At 43.1% G+C, this 14,943-nt stretch overlaps 1 protein-coding gene across 1 annotated transcript in view; it reads right to left on the bottom strand.

Annotated features, from left to right (window-relative positions):
- Positions 1–319: 319 nt before the first annotated feature.
- LOC139749476 (fibroblast growth factor 1-like) overlaps positions 320–14,943 on the bottom strand; it is a 42,186-nt gene continuing 27,562 nt past the window's right edge. Inside the window, exons 3-5 of the mRNA XM_071663383.1 lie at positions 6,794–6,945; positions 5,378–5,481; positions 320–4,849 (exon numbers count right to left, since the gene is read on the bottom strand). Of these exons, the coding sequence (XP_071519484.1) occupies positions 4,652–4,849; positions 5,378–5,481; positions 6,794–6,945 (454 nt within the window). The 3' untranslated portion in view covers positions 320–4,651. The remainder of the gene's footprint in view (positions 4,850–5,377; positions 5,482–6,793; positions 6,946–14,943) is intronic.

The raw sequence follows: 14,943 nt of genomic DNA, 5'->3' as shown, positions 1-14,943 counted from the left end.
GAGTGAAAAGGATTTTGTGTGATCGGGGCCTGAACATGCAGGAGGGTGAAAGGAGGGCAAGAAATAGAGTGAATTGGAGCGATGTGGTATACAGGGGTTGACGTGCTGTCAGTGGATTGAATCAAGGCATGTGAAGCGTCCGGGGTAAACCATGGAAAGCTGTGTAGGTATGTATATTTGCGTGTGTGGACGTGTGTATGTACATGTGTATGGGGGGGGGGGTTGGGCCATTTCTTTCGCCTGTTTCCTTGCGCTACCTCGCAAACGCGGGAGACAGCGACAAAGTATAAAAAAAAAAAAAAAAAAAAAAATATATATATATATATATATATATATATATATATATATATATATATATATATATATATATATATATATATATATATATAAACTGGCTGTTTCCACTTTCAACACTTCACCTTTATAAGTGAACAGTAGTTCACTTTCGTTTATACTCCAACAAGTGGCTCATAAGTGGTGGGTTATTATCAGTCATTCAGAATGGCACAACACTGAACAGTAAGCACCTCGCTTTGTGGGACTTTGTCAGTACACTTACCGGAAACTTCCTATTCTACCCTACTTGTATGCAAGGTTTTCCTAGGTTAGCCAGGGTCTCGTGAGATTATCATGTAGAGTGAGAAGTACCAGTGAATAGTTTTGATAACCCAACTCTGACGCTCCTGGGATGCAGAAAAGAAAGAAGAATAAAAGTCCAAGAAGAACATTAATGTGCATTACTTCTCTCCCAAGTCAAAGTATTTATTGTTCGTATGATAATCAGTCCATTTGGCCTTTTCTAATAATCTTTAAAGAATTCAACAACATTCATGCTACATTACCCAAAGTACGTTTACGTCAGAATTGCTCCAGTATTCTTTTTTTGTCAGTAACTTAAAACTTCACTACATCTACCACACTGAAACAAACGTAACCAAACTTTTAAAGATATAACTTGACTTAATCTAATAAGGGACAGGTTTAGGCTAGTAACTCTGGTACGACTTTGATAAATGATGAGATTGATTTTAAACATTTCGTTCATATTTGGAGGCAAAAATAAGTACACTAGCCAGGCATCCCCAAGCCCTATAATTACCTAAAGCAGTAAAGTTTAGCGTCCAAACGAGGACAATGTAAGAGGTTCAGACAAAGACATGATTCAGACTATTGGGATTAGGACTAGTTCTTCAGAAAATCAACATCTATTTGTCCAGATATCACATTCGCTTATAATTTCCTTCTAATCACGAATTAAATGCAGAATACTAATCCATAACTGATTTCAAATCACGAATGTAAGATATGTTACACTGTATCACATAGCTGCATCGAAGTTACTGAGAATAAGCATCAAAACTGCCTGGTTTCGAAGGGGGAAAATATCCCAGTGCACCAGCAGAAGTATTTTGAATTTTCAAGTTACCTGACTTAGTGTCGCCGCTCAGTCATGCCACTACCTGCACCCTTACAAACACCTCACTTGGAGAGCGACTAAATGCAAAGCCAAAACTGGCTGCTTGTACATTGTATAAGGCGTCATCATACCACCTACATTTGGTTCAATTATTTACAGTAGACTAAAATTCATACTTCTAACACCTCAGAGCACATATAATCTCTACAAAAGATGATAAAAATATATGATTCACATTTGAGTTGTACGGAAAGCTTACTATTGTTTATGAACGCAGGAAGTAAGCTAGGCTACAGAATATTAAAACTTGAAGGACAAGAGCAATCCTGAAGGCTAAAGCATTTACACAAGCACAGAGTGCTGACCTATAAGAAGCTCATTTCACAGAGTATGTGAAGACAACGATATCCGTAGGTTCAACGTGTTCCTCGGCTTTCCCAGAACTCCAGGTCAGGAGCTTACATTATGTTCAAATGCTTTGATACAAACACCTTCCTTTCTTTACCTTCACTTTACTGCTGAACCGACTTTCTCCAGTTCTGTTTAAAGACACTTTGTGATAGCCACTACTTAATTCTTATCGAGAGTTCAAGCCACTTCAGTATTTTGGGCATAACTATGGGCCGGTAAAATCTTCACGTACTGCAGTTCAATTGAGTGAGAAAAAAGATGAAGATAGTATATTTGAGAAGCATGTGTCTCATGATCGTAGAGGTACGCTTATTCCTAATCAGCAGGGCCGGATTAAGCTACCAAAGAGCGCAACATCATCCAAAATTCAGGGAACCCTTATCAACAGAAAGCTGACTCACGTATGATGATTTCAATAAAGCACGGATCAGCTTGATGTCAAATGATTAATATGAATATCAATCCTCAGTTGATTTTCATGTATGAGTTACGCTGCATGGAAAATATATCACTTGGTAAATACATGCTTTTTTGACTCTATAACTGTGAAGATTTTTGTGTTTTGAACGTGTGAATTACGTATTCAGCTTTAGCTATGACTAGATGGGCAGCTACTTATCCCGCCTTAGAAAAAAAGCGTCGGGAACAAACGAACATCCTTAATCTTTATCCATTTCTTCTCTTGCACTCCTGAATAATGTATTGAAATCAGTACCTGCCATCCACAGCTAAACGCAACAGACTTCATATGCCCTAGATCAGCTGAATAACAGCACATCAACCTCCTTTATGAGACGTCAGTCCAATTAATTCTATTCCATGCACGCCTCTCACTCTCTTGAATGTTCAGGTCCCGATATCCCAAAGCTTCCACTGTGTCATTCAATCTTATTTTATTCTCCCTCTCCCGTCTTCTCACCAATTCTGACACCTAGATCCTCTAAGTCGCTCTTTCCTCGCGTATCCTCTCCATATGTCCTAACCATTTCAGCACATTTTGTTCGGCTCTCTTTGTCAGTTTGCACTAACTACTACACCACTCTCCTCCATTACCATTCCTTACACGATCAGCTTGACTCACACCACATATCGTCCTCAGGCATTTCACTTCCAGTACATCTACCCTTTTCCTTTCTTTTGCGTTCGAAACCCAAGACAAATCCATAATACAATTTCAGAACAACAGTACCTTCAAGCGTACGCATTTTGCCTTAACAGACTCCGACCTCTCTTTCCACACGCTCCTTAATGCACTTGGACATTAGCCCATCCCTCACCTTATTACTCACTTCATCCCCCATGGTCCCACCTATTACCACACCTACTCCCAAGCATTTAAACCACTCCACTTCCCCTGGGCTCTACCCATGCAGTCTTACATTCAAACCTTCCTTCCATCCTTCCGCTGCAATTCATTACCTTTCTCGTGATCACATTCACTCTTAACCTTATCCTTCCACACATTATCCCAAGCTGTCACCAGCTTCTGGAATTTCTAGGACTCTCCCATCAGAGCCGTGTCGTCTACAAACAGCAACAGCTGCAAATCGGTCAAGTCTGCAGCTTGAATAGCCCGTAATTACATTATGTATCAACATATAATCACTGTGTTCCTACATAGGCAGCATGCAGCTACGTCGTGACGTCTGTTTACATCTGTCTCACTTGGCATGAAAGGGATTTGCTTACTGGCTTTCACCTCATGAAGGCGAAGCAGATTTACCAATGGGAGTGCAAGATACGGAACGTAACTGAAAGTCACACCAACATTCAACGAGGTATCAAACCTGCATGGAAGAGCGAAGTCTGATTCAAAGTTAGATATGAAGCTCGCTTGTCACCGCCAAGCCCTACATAGGCCTTGTTCTTTTCACCGGGTGAGAAGTAGTAAGTAATCTGGCCCTGCCAATCTCTGTTACTTTAACTAACTGAATATCATCCCTTACGAATCCCATTCCATCGGGCTCACAACCCCCAGAACCTACTTCTAGATTATGTGCCGAGAAATAGACAAATATTCATAACTACAAATGCTTTTCTCTTCAGTGAACAGCTTCAACAGAAGGAAATGTTATCAGACTATACCACAAGCTTATGTGAGGGACTCATCCTGAGTACGCACCTAATGGCATTTTCATAACTGGGTGAGGAATTCCGTCGGTTGCAGAACCTTGTAGTTTCGCTAAGGACGCTCTTTCTCTGTCTCTGCTACACCTCCAAACCATCACCTTCACAATCATCGTACGTATGGACGACGTTTTCACTTAGCTGACCTGTACTGTGCTGCTCGAGCCAACAGACCCAAATGCATGTCTGATGACCCCATCATCCACGTCCTGGTCGCACCCTAGCTAACCCGGAAGTAAGTCTTACCTGCGATCAGACTCACCATTCATCTACTGGGAAGGATATAGAAAGGATTCTGGAGTTTCCTTGTACATTCCCCATTCATGAGTGAGCATACATTAACAAAGAAAAGAAAGCTACAAGAGTCTCAGGGACTTGAAAGAAAGAAAAGAAAATGTAAGTTCCGCAATAACTGCCTTTCGTTGCTGTATAGAGATAATGAAGGCGTGTACGTTGCTACGGTAGCAGACTAGAAGGACGCCTCTGAAGGAATTTTCAGTCGGGTCAAAAAAAAAAAAAAAAAATAAGAGGGGAGGGTAAAATGGTCCAAAAGACTTTTCCAAGCAGGGTACCGTCCTTTGTTGTCCACTGTGGCGAATGTGCACATCTTCCAGTCAGTGCTAGGCCAGGCAATAGGGCCCACTTGAACAAATGTCCCACCACTAAGTATATTCAAAGAAATGCACCGCAGCCAACCTAGCCGATCGGGTAGGGGTGTCTGGGGAGGAACTGGACGGCGCGTTGGCCGTACTCCGTCTTGTGGCCACGCTTAGGTTTCCCGCTCTTCTTAAGGCCCAGGTACCAGCCCAGGTGGGCGTACCTCTTGTTCAGGTAGTTGTAAAAGGCGCCGGAGAGCGTCTCTACCCACACGGTGCTCTCCTTCAGTTCGTTGGGCTGTGAGGGGAACAGGGGCATGGGTTAGTAAGCACTTCGGCAACATAATGTCCTCCGCATACTCAAATGAATAATGTCTGGAGTCTCCTCATGTTCAACACACGTCTTAGAGTAAAGGAAAAATCGTATTCAATGGAGGAAGACAATCAACTACCTCATAAAGTTTATGTTCGTTATATAAGAAAAAAGAATAACATGTTCAACTTTACAGTGTTCATAAAAATCATTAAATCTACATTTGAAAAGAATAAATTTACTTTACATGGGCTTAGGGAAAATGATGACCACGTTTGCAAATGCATATAATGATTTACAAAACTTAACGAGGATACTAATGTTTATCTTGCACATATCAGACAAACTGACTCCTTCGTACATTGTCTCAGAATGCTCTCTCTCTCTCTCTCTCTCTCTCTCTCTCTCTCTCTCTCTCTCTCTCTCTCTCTCTCTCTCTCTCTCTCTCTCTCTCTCTCTCTCTCTCTCTCTCTCTCTCTCTCTCTCTCACTGCTCTCTCACTCTCTCACTCACCTCTCCGTACAGCTTGCCCTTATGGGTCATGGCCAGGAAGAGGCCGGAGTCGACGCCCCGAATCTGGACCTCAGCCTTACCCACGGCGCGCAGCTCCAGGATGGCTGTGGGAGACACACTCCATTCTCACCCTCATGATGAAAATGTTTACAATAAGGAAATCCCTCTCATTAAAATGAGGAGAAAGACCCAGACATAGATATATTCCTTAACTTGTACGACAAAAATCTTTCTTATTTACAGACGTTTTCTTACTTTTGTAGTGACACATAATATCAGTGAAGGCAACAAAGACATTTATATCGACTTCTGTGACGAAAAAGACTCCTAACAGAACATGCAGACTCAAGTCTAGAGTTATGTTGCTTTTCTCTTAAAGCAAACTCAGGAATCCATACAGTACTAGACCACATCTCTTAAATAGTCAGCATAATTAAGATGTGACCGCGGGGAATATCTGATACATAACCAGAGCTGTTGAAACCTTGGGAGTAGAAGTCATCAGAAAAACGGAATAGGTAGAGAGTGAAAGGGATGGTTGAAGAAGGTAGAAAGAACAGCTGTTAGTCTTCGATAGGAAGAGGCAAGAAGTGAGAAGGATGGGTAGGGAAGGAGGAGTAGCCGTCAGTCCTTGGTAGGGGGAGACAGGAGGTGAGAGGCGTAGGTGGGAAAGAAAGAACAGTTGTCAGTCCTTGATGGGGAGAGGCAGGAGGTTAGTATAAAAGGTGGTGAGGGAAGAGCAGCTGTCGGCCCCTCAATGGTAAAGGCAATAAGTCAGAGTGAATGAGCAGAGATGGAAGAGCAGACGTCGATCCTTGATGGGGGAGTAGCAGGAGGTGAGAGAGAAGGATGGTTAAAGAAGGACAACTGCAGTGAAGCATTAGTTACACGGTGGTGAGGACAGGACGCGACTGGTCATGGGATGGGCCATGGCTCATAATAGCAGGAAGAATCCTGGTGCTTTTGCTGAGACAGTGGTCATTTTATTTTGACACCCGTCTGATATAAAAAAAAATTTCACTAAGTTATTTCACAGCGCCAGCAGACTGCCTGTGTTGCAAGTCAATTCAAATATCAATCAGACTTAATGGATGATAGTCTTTAACCACAACTCAAACTCCCCATTTGGCTTTGTCCCATTCAGTGTCCACCCCAACAGGAGTCGATGGAATTCAACAACTGTTCAAACTCTCACTTGTCTACCGTCCAAACAATGATTTCTCCAGCTGGGGTTAACTGAAGTTAAGCTCTCATATGATTTCATCCCATATAATGTCCAGGAGTCAATTAGAATTTAACTATTTTAGTCCCTCAGTTGACTCCAGCTCAGACGACATTTAGGAGTTAACTAAAATCAACTATTATTCAAGCTCTCCACAGGCTGATGCCCTTCTCCCCGAACAGCAGCGAACTGACCGTAGATGTTGTAGAACTCCCTTGTGCCCTTGACCCTCATGTCGGGGAAGATGGCCAGGTTCCAGCCCGTCATGGAGAAGAGCTGCTTCCTGACGCTGAGCTGCGGCTGTCGGGAGAGCCGCTCTCGAAGGGGCGGGTCCAACAAGCACTCCCTGTAATGGAGAGGAGAGAGGCAGTTTTAATGGCGTCTACCTCATCCTGCCTGGTTCTTCCTCTGTGTATACAGCTTTTTCTACCTTCTCCACACTGAATAAGACCTGCAGTAACGAGTCTTTAGGGAATATTAGTTTCAAAAGAATAAGTGGAATTTGAATGTCTGACAACTTCATGACTTCAACCATCAAAATTGTGCTTCCGAATCTTGTGTGCCAAGCTATGGTACAAATGTCTATGTATAAAGCTACGTCTCTGTTTAAAGCTACATCCTCTTAGCTATGGCTATGGTAGCCTTGTTAACTAGGCTACAGTAGTCTTGTCTATGTTTAAAGCTATAGCCTCTTAGCTATGGCTATGGTAGCCATATCTGTTTAAACTATATCTTCATAGCTATGACCATGGTAGTTGTGTATACATTTAATCCTATAACTTCATTGCTATGGTTGTGGCACTATGATCTGTGTGTAGCATAATATTCCCTAACTTTGTATACAAAGCTCTTTGAACCAAACACATTTCTGTATATCACAAATAGACCAGAAACCACAGGAGATAAAGAAAAAAATGGAAGTTCTTTCATATATTACATGTTAAGACAAGAAACTGACTTCATCAAGCAATATATGTATATCATATAATGCCCTCCAACGCTCGGCTATGATGATCGTTCCTATGGTGTTATTAATATTACTAACACCAAAGTCATCACCAGGAGAATACTGACATTAGAAGCCATTCACATTAGAGAGAAAGCATCCTTCATCAATATCCAGACAAACATGACCGCAGCCATACAGCTCAAAGGTGGCCCGACAATAGAACGTAGACCTAATGCCGTTGTAGTACCCGCCACAAGCTACCGAGTTCGCTGACCAACCCGGTATCGGGTTGCGAAGGTCAGAGAGAATCAGACGAGTCCAACCTAACCTTAACTCCGCACCCAGACAACGGTCTCGCATGGCCCAACTTAGTGTATTTATTGATGGACTTTCTATTACCCTACCTTGTCTAATATTGTTTTTCCTCAACTGTAATGTTTTCTATTCTTCTGTTTCTATATTTTGTATTTAGATTATAACTTGTACTGCCCTTCATGATACTGTTATTTTGTTTCGCTTTTAGTGTTTTTCCTTACTTTCATGTGCTTTGTACTGTTTCTTTCCAAGTGCGTTTCTTTCCTTATATTTTGTTTGTGTTTTACATATCATATCCTAGTTTTGTGACGCAGTTTTTCTCGTTTTTGTGGATTTTTGGTGCTGCCTCTGTGAAGGCGAAAGCTTGACTGAAATGAAATTCATAATTTTGGACAACTGGTGTTTGAGAACTTACCTAATGGTAGAATGATGCTGATAAAGATTAATTGCTTTAAATATGCTGTCGTATTCAATTCTAAGTATATATATATATATATATATATATATATATATATATATATATATATATATATATATATATATATATATATATATATATATATATATATATATATATATATATATATATACACGGGAAATATATGTCTGATATATTTCACAAGTAAATATCCGGGGGAGATGGATCTGACAGGAACGACTCTCACAGTCAAGCCCTGACGCTAGATCATCTGCACTCGCAACTCGCCTTACAATTTATGAGAGATAAGATGATACAAGATGTCTAGACGGTCTACGCTAAAAAAAGATGTAGGTGGAGAGGGGAAGGAGGGTGAGTAACGTAGAGAAGCAGTACCTTAGACCGGAGATGTGATAGATGACGGGAGGAAAAGTGCCAATGACAAGGGATATGGTCGCGGAGGAGCATCTAAACTCAGTCGGAAATGGGACGTTGAATCGTTCCTGAGCGCTGACTGTAGGAGCAGAGGGAGATATACTGAGCGGGAGATGATGATGATGATAGTGGTGGTAGTGGGGATGCTGGAAGAATAGCCACAAAAGGCCCCAGTGGTGTGTTGCTGTTTGATTTTTTTTTATAACATAGATTTATTCTTCTTTTTCAATGGAAGTGCTATGGGTAAAATGTGAGGCGCCCTCGCACTTGCAAGGATTGTATCCTGTACGAGTACAAGCACTGCTTTGCCTTCTGTGGGCGGTTTAGAAGAATCGAATAAGCTTAGGACGGGCATGAAATAAGGTAATTTTTTTTTAGGTGCTCTCTCTCTCTCTCTCTCTCTCTCTCTCTCTCTCTCTCTCTCTCTCTCTCTCTCTCTCTCTCTCTCTCTCTCTCTCTCTCTCTCTCTCTTTCATTCCAGCGAGAGCGAAGATGTTGACTGGTCCGAGAGCGTTGAGGGTGGAGGGTGGAGATTATTTGAACGATGCTTGGAAGTGATCTGATCAGGACTCTCCTCTTAGTTCAACCCTCCGAGCACGGCGACAGTACGACCCTTTAGCAAGACGGTACGACCCTTGAGCACAACAGCACGACCTTTGACCACGGTTACGACTCGACCACGACGGTACCTTCTTTAAAGACGACGGTGCGACCCTTGAGGACAACCGTATGACCCTTGTGTATGATGGCGTGATCTTTATACGAGGGATTGACCAGGGGTGGAGAGGGAGGATGTTGCTGTACAGCGCACGACTTCACCTGTAATGGAGTGCTGAGTAGGTGTGTGGACCGGGGGAGGGAAGGGGTTGGAGGCGGTCGGCTAAGAGGCAGAATTATTTGATTTACTGAGATTATATTTTACGTCTTCGCCAAACCCACTAGATTCATGCAAGTAGATCTCTTACACATGTTTACAGCATTAACATTGTCAAGATATATCAGTCTTAATGAGTATATATATATATATATTTTTTTTTTTCATACTATTCGCTATTTCCCGCGATAGCGAGGTAGCGTTAAGAACAGAGGACTGGGCCTTTGAGGGAATATCCTCACCTGGACCTCTTCTCTGTTCCTTCTTTTGGAAAATTAAAAAGAAGGAGTATATATATATATATATATATATATATATATATATATATATATATATATATATATATATATATATATATATATATATATATATATATATATATATATATATATATATATATTTTTTTTTTTTTTGCTTTGTCGCTGTCTCCCGCGTTTGCGAGGTAGCGCAAGGAAACAGACGAAAGAAATGGCCCAACCCCCCCCCCATACACATGTATATACATACGTCCACACACGCAAATATACATACCTACACAGCTTTCCATGGTTTACCCCAGACGCTTCACATGCCTTGATTCAATCCACTGACAGCACGTCAACCCCGGTATACCACATCGATCCAATTCACTCAATTCCTTGCCCTCCTTTCACCCTCCTGCATGTTCAGGCCCCGATCACACAAAATCTTTTTCACTCCATCTTTCCACCTCCAATTTGGTCTCCCTCTTCTCCTCGTTCCTCCCACCTCCGACACATATATCCTCTTGGTCAATCTTTCCTCACTCATTCTCTCCATGTGCCCAAACCATTTCAAAACACCCTCTTCTGCTCTCTCAACCACGCTCTTTTTATTTCCACACATCTCTCTTACCCTTACGTTACTTACTCGATCAAACCACCTCACACCACACATTGTCCTCAAACATCTCATTTCCAGCACATCCATCCTCCTGCGCACAACTCTATCCATAGCCCACACCTCGCAACCATACAACATTGTTGGAACCACTATTCCTTCAAACATACCCATTTTTGCTTTCCGAGATAATGTTCTCGACTTCCACACATTCTTCAAGGCTCCCAGAATTTTCGCCCCCTCCCCCACCCTATGATCCACTTCCGCTTCCATGGTTCCATCCGCTGCCAGATCCACTCCCAGATATCTAAAACACTTCACTTCCTCCAGTTTTTCTCCATTCAAACTCACCTCCCAATTGACTTGACCCTCAACCCTACTGTACCTAATAACCTTGCTCTTATTCACATTTACTCTTAACTTTCCTCTTTCACACACCTTACCAAACTCAGTCACCAGCTTCTGCAGTTTCTCACATGAATCAGCCACCAGCGCTGTATCATCAGCGAACAACAACTGACTCACTTCCCAAGCTATCTCATCCACAACAGACTTCATACTTGCCCCTCTTTCCAAAACTCTTTCATTCACCTCCCTAACAACCCCATCCATAAACAAATTAAACAACCATGGAGACATCACACGCCCCTGCCGCAAACCTACATTCACTGAGAACCAATCACTTTCCTCTCTTCCTACACGTACACATGCCTTACATCCTCGATAAAAACTTTTCACTGAAGGTGAAATCGCAAATCAGTACAAGTTCATACAGTTTTATTTAATAAGTAATTTTTCTTTACATGTGGCACAACATGTTTCACGGACACAATCCGCGTCATCAAGTGTCAACAATAATTCCTGAAGTTTTTCAAATCACCAGCACAAAAACTCCGTTTCAACTCCGCCATTCGAGACATGTTGTCTAGTATGGCGGAGTTCAGACGACGCTTTTGTGTTGGTGTTGAGATTCATAAAACTTTATGAATCATTTGCACTTGAGGCGGATTGTCTCCGTGAAACATGTGTCACATATATGGAAAAATTACATGTCAAATTGAATTATATGAACTACTGAACTGCGACTTCACTTTCATAACTATCATCATGGACTAGTGTGGTCACCATATACATATATATATATATATATATATCATTAATCGCGCAATTCTTTTCGAAATGTTTCGAATCGTAGTTCGGATTCATAGTCGAACCTGATCTTTAATGTTTGAGCATCGAAAAGACAGTCGGTTGTTTTCGTTTGGCGAGTGTGTGTGTTGAACGGAAACTGTGAAAGTCAATTTAGGCACCAAGAAGGTTCATGCATTCAACATCTGCCTTCAGCTGTGGTACATGTGTCTGGGATATACGGCGGCCGTTCATCTACCACCCTCAACCCCAGGAGAGGTGTACTGACATGTCTGCTACATCCTGCCGGCAATGTTGACTGTTGTAAGTCTTCTTTATGTTATTTCTGATAATCTCAAGGTTCTAATGGGATTTACTTTCGTGTTTATTAATGGGATTTACTATCGTGTTTATTAATCTAGATAGCTATCTAGCTGCAATACTTGCATATGTATCTAGCGTTAATGAATTTGTTGCAAAGTTTATGTTTTGCTCTCGTACCCGCCCCGCACGACCCTCAGTTGAAATTAATGTTCATTAAGCGTAATCCTCCTGACCGTGACGCATTCACGAGCCACCCGGGGTCGGGTCCGCATACGTTCATACCCTGGTCGCGTCAGTCAGTCCGCAGGCAGCCTAGCTGTTCATCCTCCCACATGAGGCTGATTGATAAACTGGATACCTCTGGCTTAGGCTAGGGTTAATGAGATGGCCTTGATTAGGGCAGCAAGTTGCATGTGACGTCTCAGCTAAAATAGAAGAAAAACTCCTGTAGCTGTGTACGCCAACACGCAAACAGCCCCGGCTCTTGAATGTACAGTCCGAGTGTCTGGTCCACACTGACACCTGTTATCTGTGACACCTCGCACCCTGCCAAATAACAAAGCGAGACTGAAGTTTAGCATAATGGCATTCAATGCGAATAATATACGGGAAGGATGACATGAATGGCCAGAGATCCACTCAACTGCCCGTGTCCGTCATGAGTGGCAATGGAAAGAGAACATATTTTCATTTAAGTATCACCAAAGCAAAGTAGGAATTATATCAGCTCTACCACGCTATTGCTTGGTTGCTTTATTTCCAGATGAGTGTTCTTATGTCAAGGCGTTAACGCGGCGTTGCTCTCTGTCTCTGGCGAGTTGTAAAGGATGATTTGTTGTCTAAACGAGAGTCGGTGATGTTTGTGAGGACGCGAATGATACGTCCATACTGGGGTGTGTAGGTCATTCGACAGAGGTCGCTCTGAACACAGCTGTTCAGCACGACGGGTATGATGACCCTTGAGCGCACCGGTATGATGATCTGGTCTTTGATCTGACCACCGCTAATGGGTCATGGCAAAGGCCAATGCTATCAGGCCCGGGGGTCGTGCTAAAGACGTACACTTGGTGACATAAGCGGTGATGCCACATCCAGAGGAATGAATAATGCCCGTGTTTGAGGCCAAGGGTCGTGGCTCCGCTCCAGCGACCTTGTGTAACGACGTACTCGCTCTTCCCGATGCCAGATGATGGTGACGGGACTCCCTGGCGCCAGTCCAAGCATGGAGACGTCACCCACAGTCACCAGTACCCAGATTCCTCACCCTCCAGCATCACCAATTGGCTTCGCCAACTTGCCAAGAGAATTTTGGAGGCCAAGGCTCAAATGACAAGAGCGGCGCTGGTAAAGAAGCAAACTATGGCTGGCATTGGTCCACTAGTGCATGGTCCTCGTCTGGAGTATTGCAAGCATTACCCACATCTAAAACGTGGTTTCAAGGCACCTAACATGAGCGCTCCTCGTATGGTGAACGGGTCGCACCGCGTCTTCAAGTCGTCGTCGAGAGCGTCCTTACTGTCGTGAAGCAGAAAAGGTATAGGATGATAATTATCGGTCTGATCCACTACCTTTATCCAACGGCTCTCTGCGCGTCATCATCTGGTATGCAAGACGAGAAACTTCTCGACTTTCATCGTCACGCGCTGAGCCGCCCTCAGGTGCTGGCTAGTATTTTCTCGAGGAAGTCAAAGGCACGGCAAAATGATTGGTACTTAGCTCTACGTTTTCCTTTTTGGAAATTGAGCATGTGTTAAACGTAGAATAATGTTGGTGAAAATGACTAGCAAGAAAGTGACAGATGGCACCCCCTTGCCACCATTTGTCCTCTTGTTCACAGCCGCTAATTGGACTAGACAAGACAATGCCAAGTAGTAATTGACTTCATAGCTTGTTGGCCAGATGATGACGGACGGAACCGGTGCAATGTGTGAATCACATTTTCCTGGTGAGGCAGAGAGTGAAGAGAGGGGTTGAGGGGAGGCGGGCGGGAGAGTAGGAAGGAGGGAAAGAGGAGAGGCTGTCGTGAGAGCATGAGGGAGGGAGGGAGGTGAGGCGGGTGTGTGAATGTAGGAGATAGAGAATGAGGTTGAATGGTTGTGAGAGAAGGAGGAAGGGAGCGAAATGAGGTAGTTGAGAGCAGGAGAGAGTGAGGTGGTGTGTGAGAGCAGATGAGGTGGGTGTGGCAGCTAAAGGGAGGGAGGGAGGGAGGTGAGGTGAGTGTGGGGGGCAGTACGAGCAGATATATGAGAGAGAGAGAGAGAGAGAGAGAGAGAGAGAGAGAGAGAGAGAGAGAGAGAGAGAGAGAGAGAGAGTCTTAGAGAAGGTTATCTTGATGAAATGCACGGAAGCCAATTATTGTATTTTTGCATTCTACCTCCTTGCTTTCCCGCCCCAGGATCCCGCAGCACTCAGAAAGCTGATTTATACGCTGGACTGGACCACAGGTCATGAAGTGTGTTGATGTTATGCTTCTGAGTGTGTGAGGTGAATGCAGGACAAATAAGGGGCAGATATTCAGTCTTTTCAACATGAAAGGTGCATCTTGGGCATGAGGAGCCTTTTACTGGATCAGGGTTTGCAGCGTTGGAGAGATAGTTGTCGTATCCTGAACGTCGATGAGGGAATATTGTTCGTTCATGCTAAGGAAGTCTAGTTTCACATAGACGTATATTTGATGGAGTCGAGTGTACGACTGGGTGAGGAGGATGGTCAATGTCGTGTTTACTGGGTAAGAGAGAGATCTGTTAGTATAGGTTGGTGAGGTATGAAGCAGGGGTAAGCTTTTTCTTTTACCTTGGGAGCTGATAGTTGATTATAAAGTGGTGGTTGCAAGGGTCTAGTACTGTTGTAATGAATCACGGAAAGGTTAAACTTATTCAAGTGAGTTTATATTTGGAAGTATTTTTATATCCTTGTGCCGGCGTTTAAATGTTTGTGGTTACCGGGTATATGTACTTGCTTGTTTTCTGTCCCATGAGACCCTATCATCTCTCTGAGGTTTCTGCAGCTTCCAGGAAGCCAGCTACATCCATCAGTTGAGACC

Source organism: Panulirus ornatus, chromosome 7 (genome assembly GCF_036320965.1).
Source record: "Panulirus ornatus isolate Po-2019 chromosome 7, ASM3632096v1, whole genome shotgun sequence".
Classification (NCBI taxonomy): domain Eukaryota; kingdom Metazoa; phylum Arthropoda; class Malacostraca; order Decapoda; family Palinuridae; genus Panulirus; species Panulirus ornatus.
The sequence above is the reverse complement of the archived record's forward strand: the minus strand, read 5'-3'. Positions and strand labels throughout refer to the sequence as shown.